The 17,866-nt window shown below is 40.8% G+C and overlaps 1 protein-coding gene across 9 annotated transcripts in view; it reads right to left on the bottom strand.

Moving 5' to 3' along the window:
- Positions 1-17,866, bottom strand: part of PTPRG (protein tyrosine phosphatase, receptor type G) — a 737,058-nt gene that overhangs the window by 133,045 nt on the left and 586,147 nt on the right. For all 9 annotated transcript variants that reach the window (XM_021070772.1, XM_021070771.1, XM_021070773.1 and 6 more), the window contains one exon: positions 3,295-3,487. In XM_021070772.1, coding sequence (XP_020926431.1) covers positions 3,295-3,487 — 193 coding nt within the window. The remainder of the gene's footprint in view (positions 1-3,294; positions 3,488-17,866) is intronic.

Raw genomic sequence — 17,866 nt, 5'->3', positions numbered from 1 at the left:
TTCCGTATTCCAGTATGTCCAATCATCCTGACAGAAGGGCAGGGTGGGGGCACGTCAGCTCAGGCACCCCCACAGGGCTGCTCAATGAATGCTAGTTAATGATCACAGCCGGGGAACAAGGGAGGTAGGGAGGAGAGTCAGTCTACTGAGGCTCTGCTTAGCGGTGGTGGGAAGAGGAGCAGGTCTTAAGGTGGATGGGTTGGTGAATGGTTACCAAGTTAATAAACCTCTCATTAGTCCTAAGATCTTGTACTGTCATGGAAAAGCAGAACCAATGAATGAAGACCTTCACAGTCATGGCCACTGTCATCTTATCTTAAAACAAGCTTAAGGTTGGATTTCTCCATCTTAGTTTGAGCCATTCCCTAGAGCAGGGGTCAACAAATTATGATTCCCAGGCTAAATCTGGACTGCCACCTATTTTTACAAATAAAATTTTATGGAAGACATTTTCTACACCCATTCATTTCTATATTGTCTATGAGTCCCTTCATGCTACACAGCTGAGCTGAGTAGTTGCAGCAACAGATTGTATGACCTATTACCTGGTCCTTAACTATTTACTTAAATGTTTACAGATTCCTGCCCTATGTAATTAATTTCTTTTTCTTTCTTCTGTGACAACAGTCCAATAAATGCATAGGTCCATGCTCAAAAGCACAGCTCTCTTAGGTAATGAAAGCTTTCAATAATGATCAGATAAAGGATGCCAATCAGATAGACTTTAGTCTTTTTGAACCACCTAAAGATTACAGAATACCATCCTTCCTTTTTAAAATCTCTTTGCTGAAGACTAGAGGAGAGAAAGAAGTTCTTCCTTTGATTGGCTCTTTTCTACTCACATCTCTAAGGTCAATGCTAAGCTCTCTAGGCTGCCTGATGATTGGCAGCATCCAAGGCTGTCTTTCAACCTATGGTGCCGTGGGATTATGTGAGTTTTCTTGAGGAATACAAACATGAGCATTTGGTCACATGCACCAGAGTTCACTGAAATTTAAAACAAATAGGAACATCATTTAAAAACAAATGAGGATTGATTGATTCCATTTACATGAAACTGACCAACAGGCAAGGCTAATTCATGATTATAGTTACCCCTGGGAATGGACAGTGACTAGGAATGGGGAGAACAAGGTGCTTCTGGGAAGCAGATGAGGTCAATTTCTTGATCTGGGTGTTTGTTACTCAAGTATGCTCAGTTTGCAAAAATTCATCAAGTTGTGCACATGTTAGTATGCACTTTTCTGTATGTTACATACCAGTAATATGTTTTTAAAAAAGAGGACCGCATCTACATCTTTCTCTATCTCTAGGAAGATCATGATCTTTTTTAATTTTTTTGGCTGTGCCCATGGCATGGGGAAGTTCCTGGGCTAGGTACTGAACATGTTTCACAGTAGTGACCAGAGCCACAGCAGTGACAACACCAGATCCTTAACCTGCTAAGCCAGCAGGGAACTCTGAAAAACTACAAACCATTTTCAAAATCACACATCTTAAGAATCAGCAGTGGACACCATGAAAACTGTGACATGGTAAAATGAAGAACTGATTCCCTCTATGTAATGATGGGTCCAGGGCTCTGCTCAAATTCAGAGAAGCCAATTCAGTGGAAGATCCTGCCCACTCTGACCATTTAATGCAGTGGAAACCAGTATGTTCTCTAACTATCTTGGGTGAGAAGGGCTATGCAACCCCTCTATACAGCTGATATGTCCTATGCTCACCCATTTATTAGGAATAGTGCATGTCAAAGCAGTTATTTGTGGAATATAATCTCATTCCTCCTGTTCCTATAAAGGTCAAATGCCATTTTGTAACTGTCATAACCTCAGCAATTCTGAGCTACCAGATCTTACACTCGTGACATAAATTCTGCATCCCCCACATGTCCTCTCTATTCACTTCTCACAAAACAGTGAAGCCCAAGCAAGTTCTTTTGGGAGAAAGCTTTGGAGTTTGGTTGTTATCTTTATTTTTAACCTGGATTCAAAAACAAAACAAAACACTCTACTGAGGTTTTCTATGCCAGCCCAACTTTAGATATTTTATAGGTTCGCACACTTCCTAACTCTCCCATTGTTCCCTGCTGATAAATGATACCCTTGACAAAGGGTGAGCCCCAAATTACTTGAATTGCAAGTATTTCTGGATGGAACCCCGCCACACTGGCTTCTCCTCACCATCATCAGACAAAGTCACACAGACAGGAAGGAAATGATCCCATTCTTAAATCTCCCTTTCCTCTTCTTTCAGCTCCTTTTCAGATATATGAGCCTGGAAAATGGGCTCATTCTTATCATCAAAGTGCATGTCAAAGCAGTTATTTGTGGAATATAATCTCATTCCTCCTGTTCCTATAAAGGTCAAATGCCAGTAAACTGGCCCCTTTCGTTGAAGGTGGAGACACTCTTGAAACAAAACCTCCCATATAACGAATCACACCAAAAATACCACAGCCTATTTCCAGGGTCAATAAATGACAAAAGCACTTCCCATATAACCCAAGCTCACGATTTCAAAGGAGAGCTTTGGCTTGGGAAAGATCCATCTCTTCACACCCAAAGGAAATTCTTTCTTATTCCTTCCTATCTTCCAAACACTAGCTCTTTGACAAGCCTTATTCCTCCAAGTGTTTCCTGAGCTTTAAACCACAATTAGGACAAATCACAGAGCTTGAAGGTTGGGCTGCAAGGGTGGAAGCAGACTTTCCAGTTTCCTGGGGGAGAAATTGGTGGTCATTTCCCATGAGAAAGGAGAAATGGAAAAGATTAAGGTACATGAAAATTACAAAACTTATGTTTATCAGATATGGGAATTGAGCTGTTCAAGAATAGTTTTAAAAGGCCTTATGATGGCTGGTGGGGGTGGAGAGGTAGAGGGAGGCTGTCTTGCCTGGTATGGAAGCTGCAGACTAGAGTCTTGAGAACAAGATGAGGTTCTGAAGTTTGAGCTCAGAGACAAACACTGGATCGCAGCAGGGAAACAGTTAACAAGTCAGACACCAAAAAGCTTTCTTTAGCCATCAATTAGCTCCTGTTGATGCTACCAGGTTACATTTCAGAGAGAAGGACTGATCTGTTACTAGTCAAAAGGGCAATTCTGAACATATCTATTTCACTGAAGATATTCCCACAACCGCTTATATTTATCATCCAGATAAGTCTCTTTTAGCAGAGAAACATGCTTTTAATGCCAAGTTCCAATTCTTGGCTGGTTTTAAACTCCTTTTAATTTAAAGTAATTTATGATAAGGAATCTTCCTCTGGGCAAGGGCACTTAATCCAAACGTACCTTTAGACGCTTCTGTTCCCAGTGGGTTTTCTAAGAAATCTGTCATGTCGTGGTTCCAGGCATCGTGGACAGCAGACTTGGACACCACCCTGTCGTACAGGCCCTGCTGTGGCCGGAAGTTATTTCTCAGATACTCCACTGACTTGACGTGGTCTTGCTGCTCTGTGGTGAAGATGGAATAAAAAGCCTCGAGCTGAACAGAGAACCAGAGAAGGAGAAAAAGGAACATCAGTTAGAAAGCTATGTGGCCCAAAGCTGGGGCAGGGGAGACAAGAACATAAATTGGTATGAAGGGCCCAAAGTGGAGTGGGAGAGACCCAGCAAGATACAGGCTGCCTTCCAGAATCACTGCCAATGGGCTTAGCTGGCTGCCATTTCTGTCCTGCCAACCAACCAGGAAAACACTTCATTTGAGGGTGTGTAGAACCCTTGGTAGTTTGTGTCTCAGACAAGTGGCCTTCTGCAGGGTCTTCCCTGAAGAGAACTTCAGTGTTACAGTATTTATTTATTTTTTTGTCTTTTTTTTTTTGCTATTTCTTGGGCCGCTCCCATGGCATATGGAGGTTCCCAAGCTAGGGGTCGAATCGGAGCTGTAGCCACGGCCTACGCCAGAGCCACAGCAATGAGGATCCGAGCGCGTCTGCAACCTACACTACAGGTCACAGCAACGCCGGATCATTAACCCACTAAGCAAGGGCAGGGACCGAACCTGCAACCTCATGGTTCCTAGTCGGATTCGTTAACTACTGCGCCACAACGGGAACTCCTAAGTGTTACAGTTATTAAGCAGAGCTATGGCGAAACTGGTAGGTTCTGGAGGCCGACCACTTGAGTGGGAATTCTAGCGCTGAATCTCAACTATTCTGTGACCCTGAGAAAGTTGTTTAACTTCTATAAGACTCAATTCTTCCTCAAAAACAAACAAACAAATAAAACCCAACCAACCAACCAAAAAAAAAAAAAAAAAAAAAACAGTGAGGATTATAGCAGCATTGACCTGAGAGGGTTTGGGTCAGGATTATATGAGATAATCCTTGTGTGGTGCTTAAAACAGGTCCTGGAACAGAAGAACTCTATAAGTATCCAGCATTTACCAGAGGGGTGATCATAGCCAAATTATTCAAGCTTTCTGTAACTCAAGTTTCCTCATCTGTAAAACAGATATAATACTAGTACTACCTATGGTAAAGTTGTTGAAAAGATTAAAAATCTATGTGGCAACCAGTAAGCCTTAGTAAAGATTAGCTGCTATTGTCATTACTAATTTTTTTTTGGCTGCACCTGTAGCATGCAGAAGTTCTGGGCCAAGGAATGAACCGCACCACAGCATCAATCCAAGCCACTGCAGTGACAATGCCTGATCCTTAACCTGCTGTGCCACAAGAGAACCCCCATTATAGTACTACCAGGAAATGTGTTCCACAAATGGAAAACTTTCATAGAAAAGCAAAGAAGACATTTCAGGACCCCAGAGTCATATGTCTATTACCAAAAAGGATTCAACATTCTGCTATTAAAAAAAAAAAAAAAAGGTCATCCTATTATATAAGAGGAATAGAGCAGGGGTTGAGTGACAGAGATTTGTTCTCAATGGACCACAAAGTTATTCTTGTCACCAAAGAAATAAGGCATATCATAAAAAGCCCAGTCACCAAAAATACAAGGCCTTGAGCTGGGGGGAAGAAAATGAAATAAATAAGAGAGAAGATGAATGAATTCTTCCTGGCCCATCTGGCTGCTTGAATGCCAAATCATAATGCTTTCTGCAGGAAAGACTGACCAGTTGGAGAGGTGTTAGAAAAACACTACCCAAGCAGGCACTGAGGGGCTGCCCTAGGCTTCCAGGACCAAGAGCTGACTAGCACCAACGTATAAAAAGAATTACGACCTGTCTTTCTGGATAGACATCTTGAAGCCTGGAACTAACCCCAGCATTTCTCAAACAGTCTGAGAGAAAGATGCAGAAAATGACCTGCTTCCAGTCTGAAACTCCCTCTCTATGCATGAGAAGGCATTGAATTTACATAGTCATGAAAAATCATTTCAGTATATGCATTCACTTATCATTCCACTTCGCCTCCAATTCTGCTGCCCATGTAAAGTGATAATAAGCCATGAAACCTTTTCTGCTTTTTCATCAAGGGAATAGAAGCAGGTGGTCGCTCAACCAGCCTGAAAGCAAAAGTAGCCCATTACTCCCATGTTACTCTAATTCTCTACAAGTCACAGAACTTTTCTTCTAAAGACTCACATGGTTGCTATTTAAAATTTGCCTTTCTTCCCAGTCTTCCTTCTGATGTTCCTTGTTTATTTCTAACGAAGGGAGAGAGGCCATAAAAACAGAAAAGTTAGGGGAGTTCCCGTCGTGGCTCAGTGGTTAACCAATCCGACTAGGAACCATGAGGTTGCGGGTTTGATCCCTGGCCTTGCTCAGTGGGTTAAGGATCCACGTTGCCGTGAGCTGTGGTGTAGGTTGCAGATACGGCTTGGATTCGATCCCTAGCCTGGGAACCTCCATATGCCATGGAAGCGGCCCAAGAAATGACAAAAAAAAAAAAAAAAAAAAAAAAAGAAAGAAGGAAAAGTTAGGAAAACTGGGCTGTTGATTCTGTCCAAATATGATCTGGTCAGATGAAAATAATTGGAAGTGCTGGAAAAAAAAAAAAAAAATCAACTCAACCTAACAAGGTGCACTCATTTGAAAAGACTACCCTAAACCAGAACTGAACGCATCTGAAAATGAGAGAAGCTTTCAAGATCTCAGAGAAAATAACTTCTTAAAATTGCACGGAAAAATTAACAAAGACCCTCTGGAGGACAGTCTAAGGCGAAGACTAACCAAACTGATTAAAGGGATGGAGGGTAAATCCTGTGTGGAAAGGTTAAAGGAAGTGGAATTGTTTAGCCTGAAGAAAAGGTGAATAAAGAGTAATATGATTAAAGGCCTTGGTGTGAAAGATGCTGACCAGCTTTTCTCCATGTCCAGAGAAGGCCAAATAAGAGGAAATTGGTTTAAATTAAAGCTGTAGAGACGTGAGTTGAATAGAGAGAGGAATTCCTTAATTTTCAGGGTAATTTTTTTTTTTTTTTTTTAAAGAAAAAATGGACTGGGCTACTATACATAGCAAGTTAGACCAGAAATTTTCTGGAAGAGACAGCCATCTGTCCTGAAATACTTTAATTTCTGAGATGCCAGGAAAGGATGGCCTGGGAGACACACGGCAGTGTGACTCGAAGGTCTGTTTATTTTCTTGACTGCTTGCTTCTTTCACAGCTAGCATTTGGTTCTCCTAAAAAGTTTATTTCTGATGCCTCAGGAAAGAATTAGTCATATAACTGTAAAAAGAGGCAGGTTCTGAATTTAACACAAAAATGCTTTCGCTTAAACTGCTCTTACAGCTTAATGACATGTTTTGGCTTAAAAGCTCAGCCACTTCCTTGTCATTAACTCAACTTGCCAAAGACTTCGAAGGAAGGACGTGACAGTTGTGAGAGTGAACTGATGACCAGAATGATGTTAAATTGTCACCTGGATCATAGCTTCCACTGACAGTCACATAAAAGAGGAGAAAGGAGGACAAGCTGTAACAGACTCATCGATGTTTACTAAAACCGTCATTCCTCTACGTTAAATGAAGATTGCCATGCTAGTGGCCTCTCCTGCTGGTCACTGGCATGCTTGGCCATTGAATGAAAATGTCCATGATCCCTGGGTTGGCCAAGGGTAGCTATGCTTTTCACTTGTGATCAGCGCTCATCTGGGCCAGAAGTCTATTTCCATTCATCACATAGCTTCAGGCTGTCCCCCGGTCCTCACCTTTGCCTAGCAACCCACACTCGCTGGAGGTGAACCTGATCACCACCTGGACCTCTCCTTTGTTGGATTCCATGGGATGCCATTTATGGAGCCGATAACAATAAGAAGGTGCCTCCTGGAGTTGTGCAAGATGGCAGCCCTGTGTAACGCAGGAGCCACAGAACAAACTACAAAGTAGTGTCTCTCTGGCCTCTGACTGGTCCACATGTTTGCTTAATCTGCTTGACTCCTCTCGATTGAGTTAATAGCCACACAGTGATCCTTCTAAACTGCACACGAGATAATGTGACACATTTCTGTTCAATATATTTCAACAGCCTCCCATTCTTACTACACAGACCTAATGATCTGGCATGTGCTTTGGTCTTCAAATGTCAAAATGCTTCCTCTCACTACTTGGGTTAAAACCACTGTTCTTTAAACCCTACCCGCTAAATGTGTGACTACAGTCAAAGTATTTTCTTACATGTACAATGGGATAACACCATCACCCACCTTATCTGGTTTTTGTTATTATTAAACGAGTTACTATGTATCAAGTGTTTGGAAGAGTTCCTGATACACAAGAAGTTCTCAATAAGCATTACTGTAATTACTATTATTATTATTGTTTTATTAGGAATGTGGGAACTATGATTGTGAGCTAAGCTTACAAAACCTTAAGATGCCCTATGGCTTCTCCCTCTTTTTCTTCCTTGGACTATCTATCTATGTATGTATATTTATAATGCATATTATACACATATATGTACATGATACATATATCATGTACTTATATGCATTAACATATATAGACACATTATATATGCATAATGTATAGTGTAAGTACAGTATATATGTATAAGGTTTATAATAAGTAGGAAAAGGAATTGTTTAGGGATGTGTACAATCTTATAAATATATGATGTATACAAAAGTACATAAAAAGTGTCTATGTATACTTATAATGCATATTTCCACCATATAATATCTATCTATCCAACTCATTAGGTGCCCGGTACTTTGCTGAGCACTTTGAAAACATGGTTTCGGTTCTAGCTGATTCTTAGCTCAACAGGTAATATTAAAGTAACATTATAATATTATTATTACATCACTAACACTAGCAACTAATATTTACTGACATTAGTATTGTTTTTTAATTAAAAAAAATTTTTTTAGGGCCGCATCTGCAGCATATGGAAGTTCCCAGGCTAGGAGTCGAATCAGAGTTGCAGCTACTGGTCTACGCCACAGCCACAGCAACGTGGAATCTGAGCTTCATCTGCAACCTATTTAGCAGCTTGTGGCAAACCAGATCCTCAACCCACTGAGCAAGGCCAGGGATTGAACCCTCAACCTCATGAACACTAGTTGGGTTTTAACCTGCTGAGCCACAATAGGAACTCCTTATTGAGCATGATTATGCACAAGGCAATGTGCTAAGAGCATTACATGCTTTCTCCTACTTAATCCTCATAGAAATCTGGCAAAGTCAGTGTCATTGTCAGATTATTATTATTTTTTGACAAGGAACCTGGGCTTAGAGACATTAAGTCACTTGCCCGAGATTACACAGGAACTGAGAGGTGAAGTGAGGATTAGAAGGATGGGTGTGTGACTCTGGTTTTCATGCTCTCAGTCACTTCATGTCACACGAATAACAGGCCCTCAGTGTTATTTAATGAAAAAGCAATACTGTAGTGGATGCTCTATGTGATGTTATTTGAGCCGACTCCCCAAAGCCTTACCACGCAGGACACTCATCCTGCCACTTTACTACAGGTGATATAAATCCATTTGCATTTTTCTATACTCTGGAAAGAAACAGCCTATGGGCTAACACAGGAAGAACTGGGAGCTGTGAGCAAGATGGCAGGTGTGAGGAGAAAATGAAATCCACTTCATGGAGCCCTCACTTTTCCTTATTTTAGTCTTTTCCAGAGGTAGGTAATAAACACACTTGGATTTATTTTTACTTTAATATAACTAATGAAGTCTTTATCATTGAGTGAAAAAAATGAAAGTTTTTATTTCTACAATATTAAATTGACTTTTTAACTTTTGAAGTGAACATGTAAAACATTTCTTTCTTTTATCCCTGCTTGGGGAGTTGTAATTGCATTTTAACTGGTGCTGTTTCAAGAACAATTTTAACCTTGAATTGCAAATGTGTTGGCTGGAAGTGTATATAAATCATTTCAACTTAGTTTTTATTGTAAAAATATTACAGCGAATAATTAGTTTTTAATCTGTTGGTCTGAATCAAAGGAAAGTTGAAATCTATTCATGCCATTCCTGTGTAGTAAGAGCTCTGGTCCATAAGATGTGGGGATGGGACCATCACAGCAGAAGGGGGCAGATGAGAGAAAATCAAAAGTAATATACTTCTGAACCATTAAAAGGCTGATGTGCACAATATTTTATAGGATGGACATAGAATGACAATGAAAGCCAGAGTCCATTATGAGAATAATAATCAACTCCAGCGTTGATTAGGAACTGTAATGTCACATCTAAGGTAAGGGGACATGAGATCCGTCACACATTTGAGAGGTGACGGGGCAGGCTTTGGCTGCCTCATTAGTAAATAAGACAATAATGATGGAATATTACATTCCCAATGGCCTGGAGCATCCAAAGATTTACTCATTGAACCATCACTGTAAAAATAAAACCCAAGAATAGCTACCTAACTACAGGGCTGTGTCCCTCCTGAAGCTACAGACAGTTCTGCATGAAGGTGATTATGGAAAGGTCTTCTACAGAAAGAAAAGGATTTAACCATAATTAACGGTGAACGCCATCTGCTATAGAATATTAATAATAGAATCTTCACTCACCACTCAAAAAACCTTCTTGGGAGTTCTCTTCATGGCTCAGCAGTTAACGAACCTGACTAGGATCCATGAGGATGAGGGTTTGATCCCTGGCCTTGCTCAGTGAGTTAAGGATCCAGCGTTGCCATGAGCTGTGGCGTAGGTTGCAGATGTGGCTTGGATCCCGAGTTGCTGTGGCTGTGGTGTAGGCCAGTGGCTATAATTCTGTTTTGACCCCTAGCCTGGGAACTTCCATATACCTCAGGTGGCGGCCCTAAAAAGAGCCAAAAAAACAAATAAAAAAAACCCCTTCTTTATTCAGATCACTGCATGGTATATAGAAACTTTCTGAATTAAGTGATTCATTAGTTGTTATGGCCTTGAGATAAATGTGAGAGGTGCAGCCACCAGTAGCTACTAGAAATGTGGTCAGCCCTACATGTTGAAATGATAATTTTCTGGATATACTAGGTTAAGTAAAACATATTAAAAGTAATTTCACCTGTTTCTTGTAACTTCTTTTTAGGGGCATATCCATGGCATATGGAAGTTTCCAGACTAGGACTTTCCAGCCTACACCACAGCCACAACCACAGCAACACCAGATTCGAACTGTGTCTGTGACCTACACCACAGCTCACAGCAACACCATATCCTTAGTCCACTGAGTGCGCCAGGCATAGAACCCACATCCTCATGGCTACCCAGGTCTTCATGGGTACTAATCGAGTTCTATAACTACTGAGCCACAATGGGAACTCTCTCTCTTTATGTGTTTTAACATGGCTATTAGAAAGTTAAAAATGATGCATATGGCTTGTTTTATTTCTATGGCTTACATTAATTTTACTGTACAGTGACCCTAGAGGATTCAGCAACAGAAAGAAAGCAACAATCACAAAAAATCACTTAAGGTCTCCTGAGCACTTCCTGCGGTTGAATCTAAGCATTCTACACATATTCCACGCATCGTTTAATCTTAATAATGATTCCAGGAGTTTCCGTCATGGCTCAGCAGTTAACAAACCTGACTAGCATCCATGAGGATGCAGGTTCGATCCCTGGCCTTGCTCAGTGGGTTAAGGATCCAGCGTTGCTGTGAGCTGTGGTGTAGGTTGAAATGTGGCTTGGATTCTGTGTTGCTGTGGCTGTGGTATAGGCCAGCAGCTACCGCTTGATTCAACTCCTAGCCTGAGAACTTCCATAAGCCACAGGTGCCGCTGCAAAAAGCAAAAAAAAGAAAAGATTCCATATAGTGGGTATTTTCATCCCCATTTTTATGGATGAAAGCTGAGGCACAGAGCAATAGTGTTGTTGGATAATCTGCATGATGAATGTAGCTAGGATGGAACCCTAGCAGCTTGGTCCATATAGAACAAGGTCTTATTTCAAGAGTTGCTCTAGTCTTTATGAAGAGGTAACATTGGTTAAAAAAAAGTCATGCACCCTTAGAGATGCCACACAAAAACTATTAGCAGTAATAAATGAATTCAGAAGGTTAGCAGGATACAAGATTAATATTTAGAAATCTGTTGCATTCTTTTTCATACTCACAATGAAATATCAGAAAGTTAAAAAAATCCCATTTAAAATCAGGTCAGAAGAACCATAAAATAGAAGTTCCCATCATGGCTCAGTGGGTTAAGGACCCAATGTGTGTAGGTTTGCAGATGTCGCTTGGATCTGGTGCTGCCATGGCTGTGCCACAGGCCTGTAGCTACAGTTCTGATTAGACCTATCTCTGGCCTGGGAACTCCCATAAGCCAGTCATTTAAAAAACAAACAAACAAACACATTAAAGTATCTATCATAAGCCTAACTAAGAGGTGAAAGACTTATATGCTGAGAGCTATAAAACACTGATAAATTGAAGATGATCCAAAGAAATGGAAAGCTATGCCATGCTCTTGGATTGAAAGAACTAATATTGTTAGAGTGGCCATACTACCCAAAGCAATCTACAGATTTAAAGTGACCCCTATCAAATTACCTGTCACATTTTTCACAGAACTAGAACCAATAATTCTAAAAATTACGTGGAACTACAAAAGACCCTGAATTCCAAAGCACTGCTGCCAAGAAAGAAGAAAACTGAAGGAATAATCCTCCCAGACCTCAGACAATAGTACAAAGCTGCAGTAATCAAAACAGCATGGTATTGGAGTTCCCATCGTGGCACAGTGGTTAATGAATCCGACTAGGAACCATGAGGTTGTAGGTTTGATCCCTGGCCTTGCTCAGTGGGTTAAGGATCCGGCATTGCCATGAGCTGTGGTGTAGGTTGCAGACATGGCTCGGATCCCTTGTTGCTGTGGCTCTGATATAGGCCAGCGGCTATAGGTCCGATTAGACCCCTAGCCTGGGAATCTCCATATGCCATGGGAGCAGCCATGGAAAAGGCAAAAAGACCAAAAAAAAAACCAAAAAACAAAAAACAAAAAAAAAAAAACCAAGCATGGTATTGGCACAAAGACGACATCTGAATGGAGCAGAATAGAGAGCCCCAAAATAAAGCCACACCTATGGTCAATTAATCTACAACAAAGGAGGCAAGAATATACAATGGAAAAGACAGTCTCTTTGGCAAGTGGTGGCCGGAGAGCTGAACAGCATCATGTAAATCAGTGAAATTAGAACACTCCCTCACACTACATATTTAAAAAAACTCAAAATGGTTTAAAGACATGACACCATAAAACTCCTAGAAGAGAATGTAAGCAAAACATTTCAGACAGAAATCATAGCAATGTTTACTTAGATTAGTCTTTCCAAAGCAAAAGAAATGAAACCAAAAATAAACAAATAGGACCTAATCAAACTTTAAAGCTTTTTCATAACCAAGGAAATCATCAACAAAACAAAAAGACAACCTATGGAATGGGAGAGAAAATATTTGCAAATGATGTGACCAAAAAGGTGTTAATTTCCAAAATATACAAATAGCTCATACAGCTGAGTATCAAAAAAAAAAAAATCAATCAAAAAATAGACCTAAACAGACATTTGTCCAAAAGAAGACATACAGATGGCCAAGAGACACATGAAAGGATGCTCAACATCAATAATTACTAGAGAAATGCAATGAAAGCCACAATGAAGTATCACCTCACACTGGTCAGAATGGCTACCATCCAAAAGTCTAAAAAATGCTGGAGGGGCGTAGAGAAAAGGGAACCTTCCTACACTGTTAGTGGGAATGTAAATTGGTGCAGTCAACTATTGAAAACTATATGGAGGTTCCTTAAAAACTATAGAGCTACCAGCTACCTGTATGATCCAGCAATCCCACTCCTGGGCATATATCTGGAAAAGACAAAAACTCTAATTGAAAAAGATACCTGCACTCCAATATTCATAGTAGCAATATTTAGGACAACCAAACTTGGAAACAACCCAAATGCCAATCCGCAGATGACTGGTTTAAGATGATGTGTTATGTACACACAGACACCCAGAGAACTATCACTCAGTCTTAAAGAAGAATGAAATATTGCTATTTGCAACGACATAGATGGACTTAAAGAATATCAGACTACATAAAGTAAGTCAGAGAGATAAAGCAAATATTAAATATACCACTTATATGTGGAATCTAAAAAATAATACTAAGTGAATCTATATACAAAGCAGAAACTGATTCACAGATGTAGAAAACAAATTTACAGTTACCAAAGAGGAAAGGGAGGCAGAGGAAGGATAAATTTAAGTATGGGATTAACAGGAGTTTCCTTCATGGCTCAGCAGTTAATGAACCTGACTAGGATCCATGCGGATGCAAGACTGATCCCAGGCCTTGCTCAGTGGGTTAAGGATCTGGCGTTGCCATGAGCTGTGGTGTAGTTCGAAGACATGGCTCAGATCCCCGTTGCTGTGGCTGTGGTGTAGGCCATCAGCTGCAGCTCTGATTATACCCTAGCCTGCGAACTTCCCTATGCTGCGGGTGTGGCCCTAAAAAGACAACAACAACAACAACAACAACAAAAAAAGTATGGAATTAACAGATACAAACTGCTACACATAAAACAGATAAGCAACAAGGATTTACTATATAACACAGAGAATAATATTCAGCATCTTATAATAACCTATACATATAAAACTGAATACTATATATATATGTAAAACTGAATCACTTGTCTATATACCTGAAACTAACATAATGATGTAAATCAACTGTACTTCAATAAAAAAGTCATGTAAATAGAAAAAATAAACTAACCTTTTTGATATTTATTTCCTTTTTAACAGAACCTCCAAGAAGCATTTAAGGAAAACTCATGGCTAGAGAAAATTATAGGCAGTATCATATTTTAAACTGCAGAAGCCAATAGTCCTGGAAAGGAAAAGTTGGCATGGCCAAAGTGCTATCATCTGAGAGCCACTGTTGTAGAAGAAAACACATGCTGGAGTAAAAATGATCAAGTTCCCTGATGATCATGAACACAAGGCAGGCACCTGTCTCCATGCACTGCTTCTGCTCCTTTGACCTCCCCAGGACTGAGGGTGCTGCCATTTTTGTGGGGTGCTTTTGGCCTGATATTTATAGTCAGTGTTTAGTGGAGCCACATAAGCCAGGCTGACTGCTGACCAAGGAAGCCAACCTGTGATTCCATCAGCAACATCATATTGAGATCTAGATTATCACAGGAGCCAGAGTCGAGCTCACTGACTTGAATGCCCAAGAAGCACAAAAGAGGGAAAAGAGGCAGTTGCTCATATTTACTCTGGAAGATTTCAAAGAAATTCACATCTTACCAGTCCGACAGTTTGTGCTAAGCATTAATTTTAGGGGGAACATGGCTGTCCTTTTCACTGCTGACAGGGAGCCACTCTGCATGAGAGAAAAGAGGGGCCTTTGGAGAAAAAGAAGGATGAAGGACCAGGAATGTTTTCTTCCTGATACAAGCAGACATGGGATTCGGTCTACTTGGCGTCTCTGAATTGGCTGTTTGCCTTTCTGAAATGAACATTCTGTGCTAACTCCAGAAAGAATGTTGGCAGGGTCAGGGTGGGAAGATCTGAAACGATAATACTCAGATGGCCAACACGTTCCCTTCCGTGGACCTACACAGCTGTGACCTCCACTCAGCTCACCCTCAAGGATCCAGCTGGGCCATGTGAAAATGAGCTGTTTCTTCCCTTGGGACAAAGAAAAGGGTATATGAAGCTGTGCCAGATACAGTAAAGTGTTTAGGGTAAAGAAACTAGGAGGTCAGTGAGATGAATTTATTTCTTCACTAGTTTCTGGAAACAATAGTACCTACAGAGAAGTCATACTAAAAATCCCAGAGAAAAACCCTTCAATTATTTTTCTCCCCACATGTATGGGTGCAGGGTAGAATAAAAAGATGGTAACAAAGCATTTTCTGGATACTCAGTTCCCAAATGTCAAAATGCTTCTAATTGACAAATACTTGACAAGCTACCAAGCCTAAAACTTTGCCTTTTATGTAGATCCACTAAACTGCCACGAAACCCAGTAACTGTTAATTACCTGGCTAAACAATTGCCTCTCTATGCCTCCCCCTCACAGGGCATCCTACCAAAAAAAGAAGAGAAAAAAAGCCAAACTTGAATTTCTTAACCTCATTATCTCAAACCTTTATATCTTTGAAGACAAAAGCATTTATCTTAACCGACAAAAGGGGGTCCCTTTTCAAAGCTCTGTCCCATGAATCTTGAGGATATAAATATTTGGGCTGCAATTTTATTTGATTTTAATAAAACAATGCTGGCTTCACCATTAGGAAGAAAACTTTTTTCATATTTCATTATCTCCGTAAGGCCAGCAGATCCTGTTCAGCCACTAAATTGCTAGTCTTTCTTTTTATCACAATGGAATGAAGAGAAAAAAAAAAAAGTCTGAAAGTAAAGCATCTGCCAACTTCAGAGAGGCCAAATAAATGTTTCCCCTGGCCCCACACTACCTACCTTTGTTAATGGGCTATCTCTTCTGTACAAAGCTCCTTCTAGGTGACCTGCTCCATTTACCACCCCCTGCTCCCCAAGGCAACATTGGATGTCTCAGAACAGGACCAGTACCTCTGCTGATTTGCTGAAAAATGAACACAGGACCCAAAGCCAGCCAATTTGCTGGGTTGCCAACATCTATTTGGATCTCTTCCTGAATACTTGGCCAGACTGTTATCAGTTGGTGGCTGGCCCTTGAGTTGAAAGGTCAACTAATATTAGAGTAACCATATTGGGTTCTACTCCCCTCCAAAGAAAACCCACACTCAAACTGAGAGAGAGAAGGAACCAGAATTTTGAAAAAGTACGGAGTCACAAAGCGTGGATGAAACTAAGATGTAAGAGTCTGTATGGCCCTGAAAGGCAGAGAGTACACTTGCTCCTCACTTTCTAGCTACAGTCCTGGTCGTGACAGCTTCATCTCGGGATGTCCCTGCTATGGTTTCTTGAAGACCTACTTTAAGTGGGTCCACTCCACACAGCCGTGGACAATCATTCAATCCCATTTCCCCCCACTCCCTGTTCTGTATTCTATGCCCTTGTTAGAAAAATCTTTGGACTATTTTTCCCACACTAGCCAGGCTTATAATCTTATTGCTTGTGTCTTCTTTGGTTATATTATGGATATTTATTGCATAATTTCAAAACGCCCCCCTTTTCCCTCTACATCAGCCCTAGTGCTATCTCTCAAACTTGGGGGAGGCAGTTCTAGGAATCGTTCTGCTAACAATGTTCCATTTTAATTTTACTTACTTATTTACTTATTTATTCATTTTTAGGGCCACACCTGAGGCATATGGAGGTTCCCAGGCTAGGGGTCAAATCAGAGCTGCAGCTGTTGGCCTACACGACAGCCACAGCAACACAGATCAGAGCTGTGTCTGCAACCTGCACTGCAGCTCCTGGCAACACTGGATCCTTAACCCACTGAGTGAGGCCAGGGATCAAACCTACATCCTCATGGATACTAGTTAGGTTTGTTACCACTGAGCCACAACAGGAACTCTAAGAACTTTCCATTTTTAGATAGTCCTGGTTAACAGCTCAAATCTCCTTCCTTCTAAATCCTACCATTGGTCTAGGCTCTCTTTTCTAAAATTATGGAGAAGAAATCTGCTCTTCTCCCTCACTGCATGCTGCATTTTGGAAGACGTACACATATCCTATTTTTTCTTTGCCTCTATTATTCCTGATGAGGTGATTTCAAGGCCCCTCATCCCCTGGTGGGTCCTCTTCCTCTGACATTGCCCCAACCTCATCTCCACTTCACCAAACTCCTACCCACAGTTACCAGCTCAGCCTAAACTCACCTTCCTACAACATCCGCCAGGCCACACTCAGAGAGAAGCACTCAATATAGGGTATTAGCAATATGGATTTGGAATCAGACAACCCCGAACTTGGTTTCTGGCTCCAATGTTCATTGACCATGAATCCTTGGGCAAGTTACTAATCCCTCCAAGCCACCATATCCTTCTATGTACCAGCTTAGTGTGGCATACCCAAGTCTCAATATTGTTTTGCAACAAACTGATCAGATATAAAGTGCTTGCCACATAGAAAGAGCTCAGTCAATGGTTTTTTTCTTTCATTTCTTCATGTATACATTCTTCTCCCCCTGAACTTTGGGTAGATTTAGTGGCTCAGAGCATTCATCTCCAGGATCAGACACCATGGCTTGGTAACCGGTTGAGTGACCTTAGGCAAGTTACTTCACTTCTGTTGTCTCCTCTCTAAAATACGCGAGTACAAATAGCACCTGCCTCATGAGACTGTTGTTCATGAAGATTAAATGAGTGAATACATAGAAAGAGCTCAAAAGAGTTCCTGGCACAAGACATCATCACAGAGGATAGATATTATCCCCTCAAGATCGAACACTTACAAGATACATGATTTTATGCCTGCAATTCTTCTAAGCTAGTTAATGTGCAACTGAGAAACCATGTTTTGTATTTTACAGTTCTTGGGTGCAAAAACACATTTC

This window comes from Sus scrofa, chromosome 13 (genome assembly GCF_000003025.6).
Source record: "Sus scrofa isolate TJ Tabasco breed Duroc chromosome 13, Sscrofa11.1, whole genome shotgun sequence".
In the NCBI taxonomy this organism is placed as follows: domain Eukaryota; kingdom Metazoa; phylum Chordata; class Mammalia; order Artiodactyla; family Suidae; genus Sus; species Sus scrofa.
Note: the sequence above shows the minus strand (reverse complement) of the source record. Positions and strands in the feature narration are given on the sequence as shown.